This window comes from Lontra canadensis, unplaced genomic scaffold, assembly GCF_010015895.1.
Source record: "Lontra canadensis isolate GAN:19392208 unplaced genomic scaffold, GSC_riverotter_1.0 scaffold3, whole genome shotgun sequence".
In the NCBI taxonomy this organism is placed as follows: Eukaryota; Metazoa; Chordata; class Mammalia; order Carnivora; family Mustelidae; genus Lontra; species Lontra canadensis.
The window spans coordinates 14,675,383-14,694,720 of NW_022630997.1; the positions used below are offsets into that span (position 1 = coordinate 14,675,383).

The following is a 19,338-nucleotide window of genomic DNA, read 5'->3' on the forward strand; positions in this document are numbered from 1 at the left end:
CAAAGGCCTGGGGGACTGTGTGGGTTAAAAATAAAACTAGGACCTGGGGCGCCTGGGTGGCTCAGTGCGTTAAGCCTCTGCCTTCGGCTCAGGTCATGGTCTCAGGGTCCTGGGATTGAGCCCCGCATTGGGCTCTCTGCTCAGCGGGGAGCCTGCTTCCCTTCCTCTCTCTCTCTGCCTGCCTCTCTGCCTACTTGTGATCTCTGTCAAATAAATAAATAAAATCTTTAAAAAAAATAAAATAAAACTAGGACCAAAAAATGCTGCAAAATGTTCTCAAGAAGGACAACGCAGTATCAAAGATTCTTAACAAAAGACTGCTTCCCAGAGTAGATTAAGAAATAACTTTATTTTTCATTTGTCAATCCCATGATTGAAAAGACATGTTGCTCCCAAATAGACAATAGGCATAATCGGAAACAAAATTCTTCCTGAAAATTTAGCTCATGAAGTTATTATGCAAAAATCAGCAAAGAATCACCAAAAGCTGCAGCCAACATTTAAAAGTGGTGTAACATTCTACTCAAGCTTAGCAGAAATTTTAAAGCCATGTCAAAACCATGTCAGCCACAGACTAGCAACAATAGCGGCATTAACTGTTGTGCCTTCAAGAAAAGCGCTTAAAATATCCCATTTTCTATAAAAGATCATTTCCCCGAAAAGAAGTGATTTATTTCATTGGAAGACTCTCAGAACTGGTAAGTAACTCTCCTCTTCCACTCCAGTTCCAGGCTTTCCTTTAATCAACAATACCTAGAGCTCATTTTGGACAGAATTTGGCTTCTCAGAAGAGTCTTTGTCATTTAAGCACAGTGTGGAATGGGAGAAAGTGTGTAGTTACCAGGGAACTAACAGAGTACAAAAGACAGTCACTTCTGAACTCGCTGATGCTCAAGAAATCAGAGACCCTCCATTAAAGAGGGTCTCATATGCCTGAGAGCTTTGTGCTTGAGGAAACACTACTTAGAGGTAGCTCTGGTTCTGGTTTATATTTAATTACAATTTGCTGTATCCTGTCACAGGAAAGTTCTAATATTTTTGACAAAGTATAAGCACTCTCAATTTCCTCTTTATCCCCACCGCTCCCCCCGCCCCAGCTTCCCCACTGAAAAGGGTAGGAAAAAGCTTAATTGTGACTTCATAAAGAAGAGCAGCTAATTCAGCAATTCACACCCAACTACGACTGATAGGACAAGGAAAGGCAACCTGGTGCGACCCGCTCGGCGAGCTAGGCCTGCAGAAGTGCGGTGTGTGGCGTATCCACAGCACACAGAGAGAAGGGGGAGGCTGTCGTCAAGGCGCACACGGACAATTTCTTTTACGCCTTTCATAGCACATTCTGCCACCGCCAACAAAACCACCAAGTCAGGAATGGATCTGATTGTACTCTTTCAAAGAAGTCTGTGCCCCTCCCCAACTCCTCACCTACACTTCATGCAAGAACAAACAATCACTATTAAAAAAAAAAAAAAAATCACTATTATCTATTTGGATATAGGGCCCAACAAGAAGTGATCAGGGATGGGTTAGAACAGCATATTCTATAACAAAACACCTCCTTTGAAAAGATTTATGTAACTTTAAGCATTAAAATGAATGTTCCACCTCTACACATGTATCATTTTGCAGTCCTGCCCCCACACGAATATGGTCGTATTTGAAAGAGAACCCCTACATGAACACTGAATCCAAAAGGCAGTTTTAAGGGTTTTACAAGATTTGCTAACAAACTTACCAGAGTGTCAACCATTCTACTCTGAGCCTCTCTTCTTTATTCAATACTCTCATGTCAAGTTGAAAGGAATAAAAAGAATCAAATATTCAGACCAAATTAATTATGTGCCACAAACTATTTAAGACACAGGATTATTCTTTAAAAGATACTGAAAAAGTGTACACTACCTGAAATATTTTTTTATAAAGCCAATAAACTGAAAATTTCAACAGAGAGAATGGTATGAGAACCTTCCTCCTCTCTCCCTCTGCAAATAAATCATTAAATACATGGAGTAACATTATACTGTCATTTTTAGCATAACAATATAAACAATTTCCATCATCCTGAATATTACTTTATAAAGATATATACTTTAAAAGGCTTTCAAAACATTTTCAACCCAGCATTTGAGAATAAAGCATTAAGAGTTTTGTATACAGTAACACATTCAATGTGATAAGTGTATGAATTTACAACCATACATTATATATATATATATATATATATGTATATATTTATATAAAAAACAAACTTGGCCAGAAGTTAAGGCTACCTACAAAGTTGTCCAAGAAATTATGCTTGTCAAAACAATTACAAAATTAAAATCACATGCATTTTCAAATCCTTTAAATCACTGACAAAATAAGGTCCAGCATTCAAAGTTTTCAAATTAACTGCAAGAAAGTGCTACAGATATTTACATTTTCTTATTATGAATCCATGTTCCCACAAAATTACACTTAAATTTTTCACCAGCCTCAAATATCATATAAGTAAAAGCTGAAACGTTTGCAGTTTGGTACTTAGTACTCTTAAAAGTGAATAGGTTGAAAATGGCAAACAGCAAGCATCATTTACAAATGGGCCATCTCAGCCACCAAGTACACGGCATAACACTGTCTGAGCGGACTTGGGCTTGGAATTATGAGTCACAAGAGGGACCAAGAGCGAACATCTCATTAATAATTACATGTATCGGCGACCACATGATACTCAGGCTTTTCCCACTCAAATCAAAGTAAATAATTTAAACATGAAACTAAATAAAACCAAAATACAAATGACTTTCTCTCAACAACAAAGTCATCTCTGACATTGCCTAAATATTTTATTTAAATCCTTTTCTGAATAAGAAAAAAGTATTCTGAACATATGCCTCTTTTACAATGAATGTCAGAAAATACATTTATAAGTGTAACTCAGAGCCTGAAGGCCTCAGGCAGAGTTTTCAATGAACAAGATGTGCTAGGATGGGAGAGGTCACTTAACCAGCTCACGGATTATTGTAGGCAATAAGCTAGGACCCTAAGTCTATACTTCTTTCAATTTGGTGAGTGTTATATTTCCAATTGCAATATCTAAAAGCTACCTTTTTTAAATCTTTCCAACTTTGCACAACATATATTTTAGGATGAAAACTTCTATCGAATGGTAATAGGAACAAGATTTAAAAAACAATAATGCTTAATGCTAAGGATGTTTGTCCCTGTTGAATCAAAAAAAGGAAATCGTACTTCAGACTCAACTGAAATTTAGTGTTTTAGGCACTATTTTAATAAAATTAGCACCCTTAATTATTAACTCATGACTAAACAGGTAATTACTTTAGACAAATTATTTCAATAATGTTTCTTTTTTAAAAGAGTCTTTGCTATGTAAAGACAAAATAGATTTATTTATTCAATCAATATGGTATTTTGAGCAACTCATAGCTTTATCACTGAGAGCTGATTCCCCAAAAGATAATTATTCCAACTTTCTACAGCAGAGTTGTAGCTATAGAATTTAGGCATCACTGAGAAGTCAGGCCAGGTAAAAAGATATTTACTAATACTCAATGGCCTAACAACTTTTTAAAAAAATAATAATAACTTCAAACATCAATACTAACAGTTTTTCAGGTAACAGTGTCTAAAGAACACAATTTTTAAGATTAATATACAAAATCACCTTAGGGAATTACTGCAAGATGCCACTTTGCCAACATGGCCCAGCATCTGTCTGGGTTCCTTTCCCTTCATCTTTGCTAAACAAACAAAACAAACAAAAAACACCTAGAAGGTGAGGCAGGTGATTGTCTTCATAAGCTCTCTGATAAAGATTGTGGCAGAAGATGAAGAGAACAGAATGACATATCTAAAAAGCCAAACCCAACCACAGAACGCTTCCTGTTGTTATGACCCAGTGGAATGCAAGCTAGGAACAGGATAGAACTTGGAAATCCGGCTCTGTGTTGATGGGTTAAGGCATTCAGACTCCCCAGTCATTTTAAAGAACACCTCCTGTTCCTGCAGTTTCCTGGCAAACTCTTCTTCCAGTGTCTTAAAAAGGAAGGGAAAAAGAAATTACATGCTGGTATTACAAAGATAATTTACTCGGACAGCCAACAATAAAACTATGTGTTCAAACACTCTGTATCTTATCCTAAGGATAGGAAGACCTCTCCTAAAGAAGACCAGAGTGCTCAACTGTTAGATTAGGCTGTGCACAGCCCTAGGTTGAAGTCTCTGGCTCAGCCATACGAATGTGTAACTTGGATCAATGACTTAACTTCTATTACAGAATCATCCCGTTCTTCTGTTATAAAACAGGGAGAGTATCACCTACCTCACAGGGTTGTTATGTAAGGATTAAATGGGATCGTGATATACTCAACACAGACCAGACACTCAACAGATGGCTCCTATTATTAACTACTACCTTTCTCTCCCACATAGCACTTTCCATTTTCCTTTTTTTTTTTTTTAAGATTTTATTTATCAGACAGACAGAGATCACAAGTAGGCAGAGAGGCAGACAGAAAGAGGGGGAAGCAGGTTCCCTGCTGAGCAGAGAGCCCAATGTGGGGCTCGATCCCAGGACCCTGGATCATGACCTGAGCTGAAGGCAGAGGCTTTAACCCACTGAGCCAACCCAGGCACCCCAGCACTTTCCATTTTCTGTTTTTTATTTTGATTTTTGATGTGCATGTCTTTTCTTCTGCACCAAACTTTAAGCTGTTTGAAGATAAGCCCTAAACCAGATCATCTTTACATCCCCATAATACAGAGTGTATATAGTAAGGGCTGAGAAACACTTGAGGGATCAGTGATTTTACAGACAAGTGACTCAGGGATACGTGCTGCTGCAAAGGCACAAAGTAGAGCAGAAGATGGAAAGAGATAGGAACATTTCTCACAAGAGGTGAAACATAAGCTCAGTCTTAAAGGAAAGAAAAGAATTTGATAGGATGCAGAAGGCATGCCAGACAGAGGGGCCTGAGACAATTCCTGCACATAGGCAGGAAACCACAGATGTGGTATGAGTAATGGTGATTATACCCAATACCAGAATATGAATAGGGAACAAAGTGGCTTGTGGGAGGTAGCACTAGAAAGTTTGCTGCTGGCCAATGTATGGCACTATGACAGCCACAAAGTCAAACTGAAGCATTTCTATTTTATTTTGATAGAACTAAAGATTTATCAACACCACAATGCCAGTGCCAGAGATGTTCCTGAATATAAATATTCTGATGGCAGACAAGTAGGAAGAAAGGAAAAGGAATCTGAGATCAGAAGGCCCATTAGGACATTACTGAACATTTTTAAGCAGCAGAATGATAGTAATGGGAAAAAGAAATAACACAAAGAGAGTTAAAATTATTTGTCATCTCACTGAAATGAGATGTGACAGAAATGAAAGACAATTCAGGTTTTTAGACTGGATGTCAATGAAGAGGGCGGAGATGTTAAAAAAAAGAGGGCAGGGATGTAAGGAAGCACACTGATGCTGTGTGGGGACATGGGAACAGAGTGAGATGGGGATGATAGAGAAGGGCTAAGTTCAGCGGTTTTTTTGTTTGTTTTTAAGATTTTATTTATTTGAGAGAGAGAGAGCACGAGAGGGAAGACGGTCAGAGGGAGAGGCAGACCCTACGGAGCTGGGAGCCTGATGTGGGATTCAATTCCAGAACTCCGGGATCATGACCTGAGCCAAAGACAGTTGCTTAACCAACTGAGCCACCCAGGCGTCTTGTTTTGTTTTTAAAGATTTTATTTATTTGACAGAGAAAGAGACACAGCAAGAGAGGGAACACAAGCAGTGGGAGTGGGAGAAGGAGAAGCAGGCTTGCCACAGAGTGGGAGCCCGATGTGGGGCTCGATCCCAGGACCCTGGGATCAGGACCTGAGGCAAAGGCAGACGCCTAACGACTAAACCACCCAGCCGCCCCTGTTAAGTTCAGTTTTATACTCCACTGAGCTTACAATCTTTAGAGATGTAAGCAGGCTCCCTGCTGAGCTGAGAGCCCTCAATGTTGATATATACCAGTGAACCAAGAAATAACACTCTTGCTTTCAAAGAGCATGCATTCTTGTGGGAAAAGACAGACCATAAATAAATGTGTCTGGTGGTGAAGAATGTTATGAAGGAAAACAAAGGTGAGGCGATAGGGAATGTCTGAAGTAGGCATGGAGGCTATTTCATATATAGTTATCAGAAAAAGGAATCTTCTGTGAGATGATGTTGGAATACAGGCCTGAATGAAGTAAGAAATGGAACATCTAGGTGGGAAATGAGTGCTTAGAGCATGAACCAATAGTAAGAAACAGTAACAGCAGTGGCAACTACTTATCCAGCCCTGACCACAGCTCAGGTATTAGGAAGTGCTGTGCACACATACCACTTCTTTTGGGTCTTAACAATCCCAATTATGGACCCAGTGTCATCTTTGTTTTATAAATGAGTAAACCTGGGTACAGAAATGTTAAGTGACAAAATTAATCACGTCATCACTGAGATCTGAACCCAGATCTATAGGACTTCAGAATTTGTACTTTATACAATCCCTACTATACAGGTCCTGGGACTGTCCTTAAATATGCAGCAGATGAAGCCATGACTAGCACAGGATCATCAAGGGAGTAAAGCTGCGAGATGTCTAGACAAAGAAAAAGTGATAAAGAGCACAAAGAAGTTAGGTCATAAAAGTTGGATGAGAAGAGAATTTTTTTTTAAAGATTTATTTATTTGAGAGAGAGAGAGAGGGAGGGAGAGCACAAGCAGGGGAGGGGCAGAGGGAGAAGGAGAGTCCCCAATGAGGGGAGAGCCCAATGTGGGGCTTGATCCCAGGACCCCATGATCACGACCTGAGCCGAAGGCAGAGGCTTAACTGACTGAGCCACCTAGGTGTCCCAAGAAAAGAATTTTAAGAAACAAGATTTCTAATGACAACAGTGAGATAATACCATAGGATTTGGCTCTTAGCGTCACTTATGACTACTGTCAACGAGTTCAACTGGGGAGTCTGAGGTGAAAGCTAGACTACAGAAAGTTAAAGAAACTGGAAAAAATTGGGGCACCTGGGTGGCTCAGTGAGTTAAAGCCTCTGCCTTCGGCTCAGGTCATGATCCTGGGGTCCTGGGATCGAGCCCCACATCGGGCTCTCAGCTCAGCAGGGAGCCTGCATCCCCCTCTCTCTTTGCCTGACTCTCTGCCTACTTGTGATCTCTGTCAAATAAATAAATAAAATCTTTAAGAAAAAAACAAACAAACAACGCCCTTCTGCACCTTTTGAATTCCAATCCAAATGAATGTATTACCTATTTAAAAATTTAATAAATAAACCTTAAATTAAAAAGCCCCACTAATAAGTGACTTGGTCATTTCACTTCTTCTAGAAACATTTAGCCCACAGTGGGTGCTAAATGCAGATTTTTCTGGACAGACTGACTGATTAACTGGATAAACGGAAGAAAGGAATAGCTGTAGCAGGCAGGAAAGCCAAGAGAAAACAAAGGTTTGAGTTTGAAAGTTAGCAAAGGGAGAGGATCACATATTTATAGAAAAAATGAGTTGAAGAGGTTGACCAATCAGGCCAGTCCAGCAGGGAGTCAAAAAGGAAGTACAAAATGGTAAGATGGCTGATAGCTAGATGGGGGAAGGGGAGCCTTTCCTATTTTACTAGATCGTGAATTTACTATCACACGAAGGCCCTGTAATTTGGCTCCTGTCAACTTGTCCAGACTAAGCTACCCTCCCGTCCTTGCTTCTCTCCCTCCTTAATGCCTACACACAGGCACACTCCCCCAGCGCCCCAACGGCAGGGAGCGACTTGTGATTCCTATACACATCCTTTCACCCATTCACTTCTCTGTACTTACGCCACCCATCACACCCCAACCTGTCTGTATGCCTAGCAAGCTCTTACTCATCCTGAAGTCTCACTTGGCTTATAAGGCATCTTCTCTGTAAAGCCTCCCTAACTTCCCAGGCAGACTGAAGTACTCCTTGTCCTTGGCTTCAACACTGTGCTCCTATCTCCTGTGCTCACCTCCCTCACAGCAATGATCCTACTGAACTGTAATTGCTTGTCACTACATTCTGAACATTTGCGGGGACAGGGACTTGGTCTTTCATCTCCTGTCCCTGACAAATATTAAACAGCTAATAATTGGGTGGATAAATGGATGAACACAAACATATTTTACCTAAAGCTTTAAAAAATTACCTTTTTCCTGGGTCTCAATTTCTCTCTCCATTCCTTTAATTCTTGGCTGTGTTCCTCATCTAACTCCTTCAGTTTCTGAGTCTCATGCTCAACCAATAGGTGGCATTTTTCATTCTGAAAACAAAATTTGTATTAAAAACTTTCAGATCAACTAAGCAATTTTTTACAAATTATCTTCAAATAATAAAGCATTTATTAAACATCAGACTATTACTGAGATTCAGGCTCTCCCGTGAAAACCAAAGGCTAAGAACTATGAAATGAGTCATAGCTTCATTTCTGCAAGTTTACAAGCTAGATTTATTATTTACCATATGAAAAGAACTTAAATAGAATTAGTTTGATCCTGTTTCGTCTTTCTAAGAAGGTTTGCTCATAAAACTAACACTTAAGGGCATCTTATACGGATTTTACCCACTGTTACCAGAATGTGGGATTAGGAACTATTCTACTCTAGTAAATTAAACAAATATGTAGAGTATCCATAATGTACACACTATTCTGAAATTTTAAACATTTTAGGCTACATACTAGATGGGCTGCATATTCCATGCAAGGCCCCAAAACAGTCCCCCTAAAGTAACCTTTAAATTTCTTAGGGGAAAAATTCTCATTTCTTTAGTTTATCATTTTCAAACACCTAGAAGAAAACGATCTATTTCTCCCTGAATGAAATTTTAAATTCAAAATTTGATAACAAAACCACCTATCTCATTTTGAAAACTTTGTTCAGTTTCTCTGCAAAATAAACTAAAATTACTCAGTACTGCTTTTGAAAGACTCAACTTCTTAGGTTATAATTTAGCCTCATGTTTATATTAATCACGTTACATAAGAGCTAAGTAAGTGCCTATGATACTAACCTGATCTTTATTTGGGTCTATATAGAAAAAACCTCTCAATCCCAGCATTTTCATGAGGAAAGCATACTCTATTTTGGTCAGCTACCGTTTTGTCCGGACCAGCCGCTTGTGCTGCCCCGTCCCCACCAGCTCAGTTTCCATGCTCCTGTTTCTGACCTGCAGCTGATGCAGCTCCCGGACATTGGCTTCACACTGCAGCTGAAGATCCCGCATTTGATTTTCATGTTTTTGATGCTGAGCCATTCTCTCATTTTTCTGCCTCTTTTCTTCTTGAGCAGCAAACTATAAATAAGAAAAACGGTTAAAAAATAAATAAATTAAAAAAAAACAAAAAACGGTTAACAAGCAATGTAATTTCTTCATCTTCCAAAGGAGTAATTAAGGAATTTAACAAGACTTAAAGTACAAATAAACTAAAGTTGCAAGTAATAATAATATGCTGTAACCTGGGCGCCTGGGTGGCTCAGTGGGTTAAGCTGCTGCCTTCGGCTCAGGTCATGATCTCAGGGTCCTGGGATCGAGTCCCGCATCAGGCTCTCTGCTCAGCAGGGAGCCTGCTTCCCTCTCTCTCTCTCTCTCTGCCTGCCTCTCTGCCTACTTGTGATCTCTGTCTGTCAAATAAATAAATAAAATCTTTAAAAAAAAAAAAAAATATGCTGTAACCTGAGCTGGAGTCCACATTACGGCTTTGGTGGGGAGAGGGGGTGCTTCTGATTAAAACCTTATTCCTCCTATCTGCTTAGTGACCTCAGTTCATTTGTGTGTGGGACCTATGACTACAGAAGCAAACTGAAGCCCTATGTTTTAACTTCAAAAGTTGTCCAAGTCACCTAATTCCCAAGACTGGTCTTAGGACCAGCCTAGCCCAAGATCTGGTGTGGGGCACGGGACAGAGGGCTTTGCCTTCTGTGGCCACCAGTGTAGGAAAACTAAGTTGGTATATGCCACATATTGAACCCCAACTCATAAAGCCAAAGAGAACATCAACAAACCCAAGGTGGCTCGAAATGTTTACAACATAATTACGTGACACTTCTAAAGGACACTCAATTTTTTTAAATCTAAAAAAGAGGAGAGTAACTGGCTTATTTACCTGTTTAATTTTGTCACGGTCCTGATCTGGTGTGGCTGTTGGGTTAATTCTCAAGCTTTTCTTAAACATGGCCATTCGAGTCTTGGCTTCACTGCGCTGAATCTTAGGCAGTCTTGCTCTTTCTTGAGTCTGTCTGTTTTTTAATTCCTCAATAAGTCGTTGATTGTAACGCTGCATTTGTTCTGTTTCCTAAGAAAGTATCAAACAGAATCCTGTGATGTAGATATAACTCAATTCTCAATACCCACATGTGTGCTCAAACATGTCATTTTGTTGTTGTTTCTCAAAATTGCTCTTTCCTTTGTTGTATTATCAACCAGCAAGCTTTCACTCAAAATATAATTTATAATAAAAATAAAGCTTTTGGTAATAACAATCTTTTTTTTTTTTAGGTTTATCTACTTATATTAGAGACAGAAGGAGAGCACAAGCGGGAGGGGCAGAGGGAGAGGTAGGAAGAATCTCAAGCAAACTCCATGCTAAGTGCAGGAGCCTGACATGGGGCTTGATCCCACAAACCCAAGATCACGACCTGACTGCAACCAAGTCGGGACACCCAACCAACCTGTGCCACCCGGGGGCCCCTCATGAGTCTTATATTGAAATTCTTTTACTAAGTCAGGGAGTCTACATTTTTAAGATACTTGGACCATAAATGGAGCCACAAAAGCTACCTTTGAGACAGGAAGATTATAATGTAGAAGAGGACTTAAAGCACTGTACTAGTCACCTTCCGTGAAATTCAGAAAGAAGTTTGCAATCATGATAAGATACGATTAATTACTTTAAACCTCACCAAATACATTTTAGGATTAAAAAAAAGAAATCTAAAATTCATTCTCTAAGTAGAAGTTCCAGAAATAACTCTGTAAACTTTAAAAAGTAAACTTTTATTTTTTTTTAAATATTTTATTTATTTATGAGATAGGTAGAGAGAAGAAGAGCAGAGAGCACAAGCAGGGAGATGGCGAGAGGGATAGAAAGAGAGGCAGAAGCAGACGCCCCACTGAGAAGGGAGCCTGCCACACAGGGCTCAATCTACAGACCCTGGGATCATGACCTGAGCCAAAGGCAGACGCTTAACCCACTGAGCCACCCAGGTGCCCCTAAAAAGTAAACCAATTTTCCTTTCATTAACCTTCTCATGGCGCTTAAGTAGCTGATGTCTTTGCATGAAATACTGATCTTTAAGTTGCTGTTTAAGCAGCTGGTGTTTTTCTTGTAAGTGTCGTTCTTCAAGCTCCCAAATTGCAGCTTCTCGAGCTAGAAGAAGAAAGCAATTTTTAAAATGTCACTTTGTTCTTTTTACACATGTACTTTGGTCTTCATTTTAATATTCACATAAAAGTGTTCTATAAATACTAACTTAAACACACAATGACATTCTGAACTATAAATGAAATATTACCAGAGTACAGGTAATATTTATCACCCCTTACCATTCTGTTCTCATGTCCTATAAACAGAGAATGTCCCATCACTAACACCAAAATTCCTTTTAATCATCTTAATGAGAAATTTTAAAATATCAGCTTTTTATTAAGGGAATTAAGTGCTTAAAATTCCATTCCATTATGTAGCCATTAAGTATACCAACAATCGTAAGGCATAACATGTATACAAAACTATTCAGGTAAAGTTCTAGCATGATCTGAACAAAAAGATGTTTTAAGGATAAATGCTTGCTGTTTACTTCTCTTGTCATAAAGGCAATTATTCGATGTCTTACAGTATATAACTTTATTAAAAATTTTAAAATTTTAAATTCTTAAAATTTAACATAGTTTTTCTATTAACCTCAGTTTTCTTTATCTTTTACCACTCAAAGGAGAGCAATCAAATAATTTCCAATTATTTGATATAATGGATATGAGATATATCCACACATCAGAGCCATGTCTTCAGGTATCATTTTGTATACACACATACGCTGCGTAATTTCATATACCTCTCATGAGTTGCTGTTTGTTATTCAAGCACTCTCTTTCAATATTGGCTAGCTCTGCCTTCTGCTGTTGGATGATCTTTTTCAGAGAGCCATCTAATTCTTGTTGTTGCTTCTGAACAAATTCCTGTTCCTATTAGACACAGTTAACCATCAGTTAATAAGCATCTACTGAGTGAAACATCCATTTATCTATATGACTGTATTAGTGGTTAACAAGATTTCTAAGTCAAGTTTCTAAAGTTAACTGGATTTAAAAATCACCAGTTATATAGCATGTATAATAGAAATGTATTAGCCACTCAATTCAAGCCCAGAGGAAAAGTACTAGAATAGATAATATTCTAAACTCACTATTAAAAATAATACACACAGGCAACCCTCTCAGGTCCCCTCCCTCTTCAGGAGCTTTGCACTATCACTCAATAACCCTTACTAAACTCTCAATAAACTTTGTTTTGCTGCCCACCAGAGGGGGGAGAAATACATACAAAAGAGGTCTATAATTCACTCATAATTAAAATGTCCTATTAAATGAACAGCTTTAGGAAAAAAACAATTTAGAGCTTCAAAACTGACTATTCGTTACACTATCGTGTAGATACAACAAGAATAAACAAGAAATGCCTTTTAGGAAAAAGAGAATAAAGAGCAAATAAGTAAAACACATATCAGAATTTTAAATAGCTCTATTTTTCCAAGAAATAGAGTTAGGGAGAAATACCATGACTACACTAACAGAGAAAGATACCTTCTATATCTACAGTAGTTGTCTAAAAGGAACAATAGTTTGTAGAAAATGAGAAATAGTACATTGCTAGAGAAAAGTGAACTAAGAAGAGTAAAGTGAGTTAAGTTTTATAAATATATATATACAAAATTCCTTATAATCAGAGAATTCTACCAGCATGTTGGGGATTCACTCACTCATTCAACAAATATTTACTGAGTACATACTATTTTGCCCAAGTGCCAAATTTATGCTTAAAAAAAAAAATCCTACAGTAACTGTGTAAGAAAAGGAAAATGTTAAAGTGAATGTTTAAGAAAAGGAAATGTTAAAGTGACTTTTGGTCTTTGTGCTAGATCACACATTTACAGAAGGAAGAAATACTATCCAAAATGAAGAAACCTAAGTTTTGCCAGTAAATGTTCAGCTCTCCATCCCTCTCTTGGCAGTTACAGCAGTCTGTGACTAGAAAAGGGATATTCTGATAATTTTGAGTGTGGATTTAGAAATTTAGGATTGAAGCAGCCCTCTACTGAAAATCCCTCCCCTCGCACATCCTAGAGAAGATAAAACCCCAAGATCCATGTGGATCTATTCTTTATGCGTTGGACAGAGTCTGACAGGGTCTGGATCACTACCAGCCTCATCTTCAATACATGAGGAATGAGTCTAGCAGTGTTCCTCAAGGTGTCTGCCTTACTACTATGTCTTTGGAGGCAAGAACTAGGTTGTACCATTCCTGACGTCCTGTTAAAATCATACAGAGTAATAAATACTGCTCTCTCATCTGTGTCAAAATTTGTACTTTTGCATAATTACGAATACACACTAGCAGAAAGAGTAACGAACTACCTCTATAAAATACAACTGTGTATTGACTACAGTCACCTACAACACTTTATCACAGAAAAATATTCACAATATTTAATTTTACCTATTTAGAATAAGGCCTTTTGAGTTTTAAAGAGATGCAAAATCTCCATGCCTATCTTTTAAGCAATTAAAACAAAGAAAGTTGTTTAAGCTTTACATTTCCCAACAATAAATATCACCTATAATAAAAATTACATTGTTCCTCTAATTTCATTGTAAAATTTCTGAATGTAAACTCGTATAATAAAAATATAATCTGTAGCCATATCAAAGGGTTTTCTTTTTGTTCAACATTTGTACCGTTAATTTGCATAAAGGACTTTAAAAATATATCTGTGTAGAAAAAAACAATGGGCTCAGTATTTACTCTAGATATAAACATTACATGTAGACTCAAATCAAATGCAAAAGTTTAAGATGGGGCTGAACTAATATTTATGTAAAAATTAAGAAGAGTAAATATAAGCCAGTGCCACTAAAAAAGTGAATGCAATTGCTTGTCAATTCAATCCTTGGTTATATTACTGTAGTATAGTTATGTCTAGATTAAGCAAGATGAGAGTTCAGTTCAAAGAAAACCTTTACTAAGTACATAGTAAATGTTGGACACTGTACTAGTTATGGGGTTACTAAAATTAAAAAAAGACAATATTGCCTTTAAGGAGCTTCTACTCTAGTGGTCACAAATTGGTTTGGTCTGTCTATACAGAGAGCAGTGGGCCCCTTCCCTTAGTATCACATTTTCAAAAGTTCAAATGTAAACCACAGAAAACTGAAAGGTAGGATACAGGGTCTGGAAAGCATGACATACAATGAATGAAAGGAAGAACTACAAAAGTATGTCCTGAAACAGCTAATACATAAGGAGAAAAGAAAAGCTAAGACTGTTATATAGGAGGAGGCAGAATTAGCACTGTGGTTAGAACTGCTCCAGAAGATAAAACGATTAACAGGTAAGAGTCAAGATAGGCTATGTATGCAAGTGCTTCTGATCACGAGAGTTAGCAAAGGCACCAGTTGCCTTACAGAGTCACAGACTTAAATAATTAAGCAGAGTCTGGATAATTACATAGTCAAGAATATTGTGCAAATAATTTTCTTTCTCTTGCTCTTTCTTTCCCTCACTTATTTATTTATTCATTTTAAGTAATCTCTACAGCCAATGTGGGGCTCAAATTCACGACCCCAAGATCAAGAGTTACACGCTTTTTCAACTGAGCCAGCCAGGTGACTCAAATAATTTTCTATATTAAAGCTAAAATTTGAGGGGCGCCTGGGTGGCTCAGTGGGTTAAGCCTCTGCCTTCGGCTCAGGTCATGGTCTCAGGGTCCTGGGATCGAGCCCCACATCAGGCTCTCTGCTCAGTGGGGAGCCTGCTTCCCCCTCTCTCTCTGCCTGCCTCTCTGCCTACGTGTGATCTCTGTCAAATAAATAAATAAAATCTTAAAAAAAAAAAGGCTAAAATTTGGGACACCTGGGTGCCTCAGTCATTAAGCATCAGCCTTGGGCCTGCTTCTCCCTCTCCCTCTGCCAGCCACTCTGCCTGCTTATTCTCTCTCTCTGTCAAATAAATAAATAAAATCTCTCTCTTTTTTTTTAAGATTTTATTTATTCACTTGACAGACAGAGATCACAAGTAGGCAGAGAGGCAGGCAGAGAAAGAGGGGGAAGCAGGCTCCCTGCTGAGCAGAGAGCCCGATGCGGGGCTCGATCCCAGGATCCTGAGATCATGACCTCAGCCGAAGGCAGAGGCTTAACCCACTGAGCCACCCAGGTGCCCCTCTCTCTGTCAAATAAATAAATAAAATCTTAAAAAAAAAAAAAAAAAAGCTAAAATTTACCTGAAAGGTCCAGGTCCCTCACATACTAATTCATATATTTTATTACCTCAAAAGAAATGAAACTTTATTTTTATTTTTTTAGACTTATTTTTTTGACAAAAAGAAACACAGCAAGAGGGAGCACAAGCAGGGGGAGTGTGAGAGGGAGAACAGGCTTCCCATGGAGCAGGGAGCCTGATGTGGAGCTTGATCCCAGGACCCTGGTGGGATCATGACCTGAGCCAAAGGCAGACACTTAACAACTGAGCCACCCAGGCGCCCCATGAAATGAAATTTTAATATTATTGAGCTTTCATTAAATTTCCTAAATTTCATTAAATTTCTTAAATTTCCTAATAATAGTATATTCACGTTGGAATTTTTCATCAGAAATTACTCTTAGGATCTAAAAGAAAAGGAATCTTACATTCCAAAAAGATTGAACAAATTACATTTACCTTAAAAAAAAAAAAAGATGGGAATTGATCACTAAAAGTAACAACTTTAACTGAATGAACACATAAACTGTAAAATGAATGCCCTTTCAAAGTATAAGTTTAAATGCTGATAAGAAATTTTATCATATTAATCAGATAACTATTAATATTAAAAGTACAACTTTGGGTTCTAGAAAACTGTAGGAAAGGGTTATGATATATTGGGCTATTTGTACAGAATTTGATCCTAACTCAAAAGAAAAGCTAAAAATGGTAATGATCAGAAAAGTGACCATAATTCAAAATTTCTCCCTCTCGTTAAAAAAAAAATTAATGTTTTGCCTACCCTTTCGATAACTATAGAGCCCAGCAGCTGCCAATAAAAAGAAGAAAAAGTCTAATTTCAGGAGAGGGGAAGGAAGGGGTTGAAATCAAGCTGTATTCTATCTACTCCAGTTGTGTATATCAAACATCACAAACAAAAATTACAGAGTTAAATGAGCTAGTCACTTCCCCATAGAAACTGTGAGAAAGAATACAGCCTGGAATTCCAGACTTAATTTAAAACTACAGCAAGGAGAACAGAAACTCACTATTCATTACGGACAATTTGAATAGTGAAAACTAGAGTTAAATGGAACTTCAATCACCAATTTTAATATGGCTTTTCTGACCATATCCATAATTAAAACATATATGTAAACATAAATGCAATCAAAATGTCACTTCACACAAAGATAAAAATCTACTCACAGCATTCAATTTCTCACATGTGCAAAGCTTATAAAATACTACTGGGAAGGTATTTCTTGAAAAAGATGAAAATCTCAAAATTTGGGGTGAGGGTAGACAGAAAAATGAACACTATTATAAGTGTTCCAATTCCAGCTCTACCATTAATGTCTTTTCTGACTTTAAACAGACCACTTAGTCTTCTGTGCCTTGATTTCCTTATCTGTAAAATGGATACACTCCCTCCCCGTATTAGGGTAGTGGCAGTGAGAATCAAATGTGGAAACTCTTTGAAGAATACACTATAAAGTTTGTTTCAGGTTATTACTATTATTGTCATCACTGACATTATCATCTATCAGTCTTCTAGATTTTAACAAATGAAGCGAACAATGAAAAGGCACATGTGAGCTGAAGAAAAAGCAGATAAAACAAGAGAAGGCATCCTCCCACAGACACGTGGGACTTACGTCCTGCAACTGGGCCTTGAAGACTGCACAAGATGACAACTGAAAAGACTGAATCATGACCTGAGCAACACCCTGTGGATTAGAATACAATGCACCTCCCAGGTGAGAACATAGCTGATGGCTTTTTGTAAATGGAAAGAATAATCACACAAATGTTGAGTTTCAGGAGGTGTAGAACAACTTACTTAACAGACAGTTCTCTTTCTCATCTGTAAAAGGAAGGTTTGGAACTAGATCAGTGGTTTCTGAACTCTAGTTTGTATTGTTGTTTCTTAAACCAGTCAAATCCTCTTTTTAAAAAATGTACCATAAAATGTATGAAACAGATGAAACGGTGCTGTGTTACATGAAGCGGAAGCAGGGATCCAGAGCTCCACAGTCCTCTCTTTTTGAAGGATCCTTGAGGTGCTTCTTCCAAACTCAAGAGCTCCTGGGAGTAGCTTAAAAACCACTGAACTAGATGATCAAATACATCCTGGCTCCATGACTGTGTAACTATGATTCACAAATTCTAAGAAAATTTAAATAGACTCTGCAAAGTTATTGTTTTAGCACCTTCGTGAAAAGCAGCAGTAAAAGGGAAATATTTTTAAATTTGTTAGATTGCTAAATTCTTCATTAAATTTACAAAAAGAATTTCACTATTGCTTTCAGCTTTAGTTGAAAACATAGGCTAGCGTCCAAAATTTTATGAAAAATCACCAACAAAGGTTTAGTAAACAAAGAATCATCTAACTCCTTCAACACCAAATTCTCAATTTCAACTCTAGCATCTGAAACACTACCTTTTGGAATTTAAAAAGTCTATACTCCTATAGGAGGAAAAATCATATTGTTATTGTTTGAAATCCAAATTATCCAAAATTAAATGTGTGGCAAGCAAGGACTTCCTCTTCAACTACCCACACATGACCAATGACCACTGGACTAAGCTGACAGGAGTTTAGATTAGACACAGAAATAACAGCTTAGACAGGAGAGGCAATACAGTGTGGTGGTTCACATGTGCTCTCATTTCCTCCCCTGCAGAACAGAGGAGTCAGAGTAACTACCTCCTATGTTGTGACGTTCAGTAAGTTCATGCAGGTGAAGTACTTAGAATAGTGCTTGACACATAGTAAAAGCTGTGCTTGCTATTATCACTTTTTTAAAAAAGATTTTATTTATTTGACAGAGAGAGTGCGGGAGAGGGAGAAGCAGACTCCCTGCTGAGCAGGGGGCCCAACAACAGGGCTCAATCCCAGGACCCTGGGATCAAGACCTGAGCCAAAGGCAGACGATTAACCAACTGAGCCACCCAAGAACCCCTTACTTTAACTAGTAATTCCCACACTAGGCTAAGACAAAATATTTCACTGGCTCAAATTAAAAAAAAAATTTTTAAAGCACCAAATTTATTAAAATAGGCTAGTTTTATTAAAATTTTAAATTCCAAAATATCTTCCTTATTTTTCATGGTGTTAAAATATTCCCTCTTTTAAAATGATGGTGACAAGTAAACAGCAGTTTCAAATACCCTTCTCAAAATAAAATAAAAATATCCTTCTGGGGGCACCTGGGTGCCTCAGTCATTAAGCATCAGCCTTGGGCTCAGGTCATGAGCCCAGGGTCCTGGGATGGAGCCCCACATCAGGATCCCTGCTCAGTGGGAAGCCTGCTTCTCCCTCTCCCACTCACCCTGCTTGTATCCCCTCTCTCGCTGTCTCTGTCAAATAAATAAATAAAATCTTAAAAAAAAAAAAATCTGGGGCACCTGGGTGGCTCAGTGGGTTAAAACCTCTGCTTTCGGCTTAGGTCATGATCCCAGGATTCTGGGATCGAGCCCCGCATTGGGGCTCTCCGCTCAGCGGGAAGCCTGCTTTCTCCTCTCTCTCTGCCTGCCTCTCTGCCTACTTGTGATCTCTGTCTGTCAAATAAATAAATAAAATCTTTAAAAAAAAAAAATCCTTCTGGGCAAAAAGAGAAGATTTTTAAATGTCATTCCATTTGTTATGGTCCCCAGTGGTTTTTGTTTCTTCTACCTTTCTTCATGGGTCTGTAAAAGTTTGGGAAACACTTTTTAAATCACATAAAACCACATTCCACATTAAAATGATAATGGAAAACAGTCATTAATATATAATCCATGTCTCTCTTCCTTTAACTGATATGTAACTACAAACTGACCT

General features: G+C 38.0%; 1 protein-coding gene across 2 annotated transcripts in view; it reads right to left on the reverse strand.

The window, feature by feature from the left end:
• Positions 1-1,749: 1,749 nt before the first annotated feature.
• SLK (STE20 like kinase) overlaps positions 1,750-19,338 on the reverse strand; it is a 62,133-nt gene continuing 44,544 nt past the window's right edge. For both annotated transcript variants that reach the window (XM_032880776.1, XM_032880768.1), the window contains 6 exons: positions 12,112-12,241; positions 11,302-11,426; positions 10,164-10,352; positions 9,227-9,352; positions 8,208-8,321; positions 1,750-4,038 (listed from right to left, as the gene is read on the reverse strand). In XM_032880776.1, the coding sequence (XP_032736667.1) occupies positions 3,892-4,038; positions 8,208-8,321; positions 9,227-9,352; positions 10,164-10,352; positions 11,302-11,426; positions 12,112-12,241 (831 nt within the window). In that variant the 3' untranslated portion in view covers positions 1,750-3,891. The remainder of the gene's footprint in view (positions 4,039-8,207; positions 8,322-9,226; positions 9,353-10,163; positions 10,353-11,301; positions 11,427-12,111; positions 12,242-19,338) is intronic.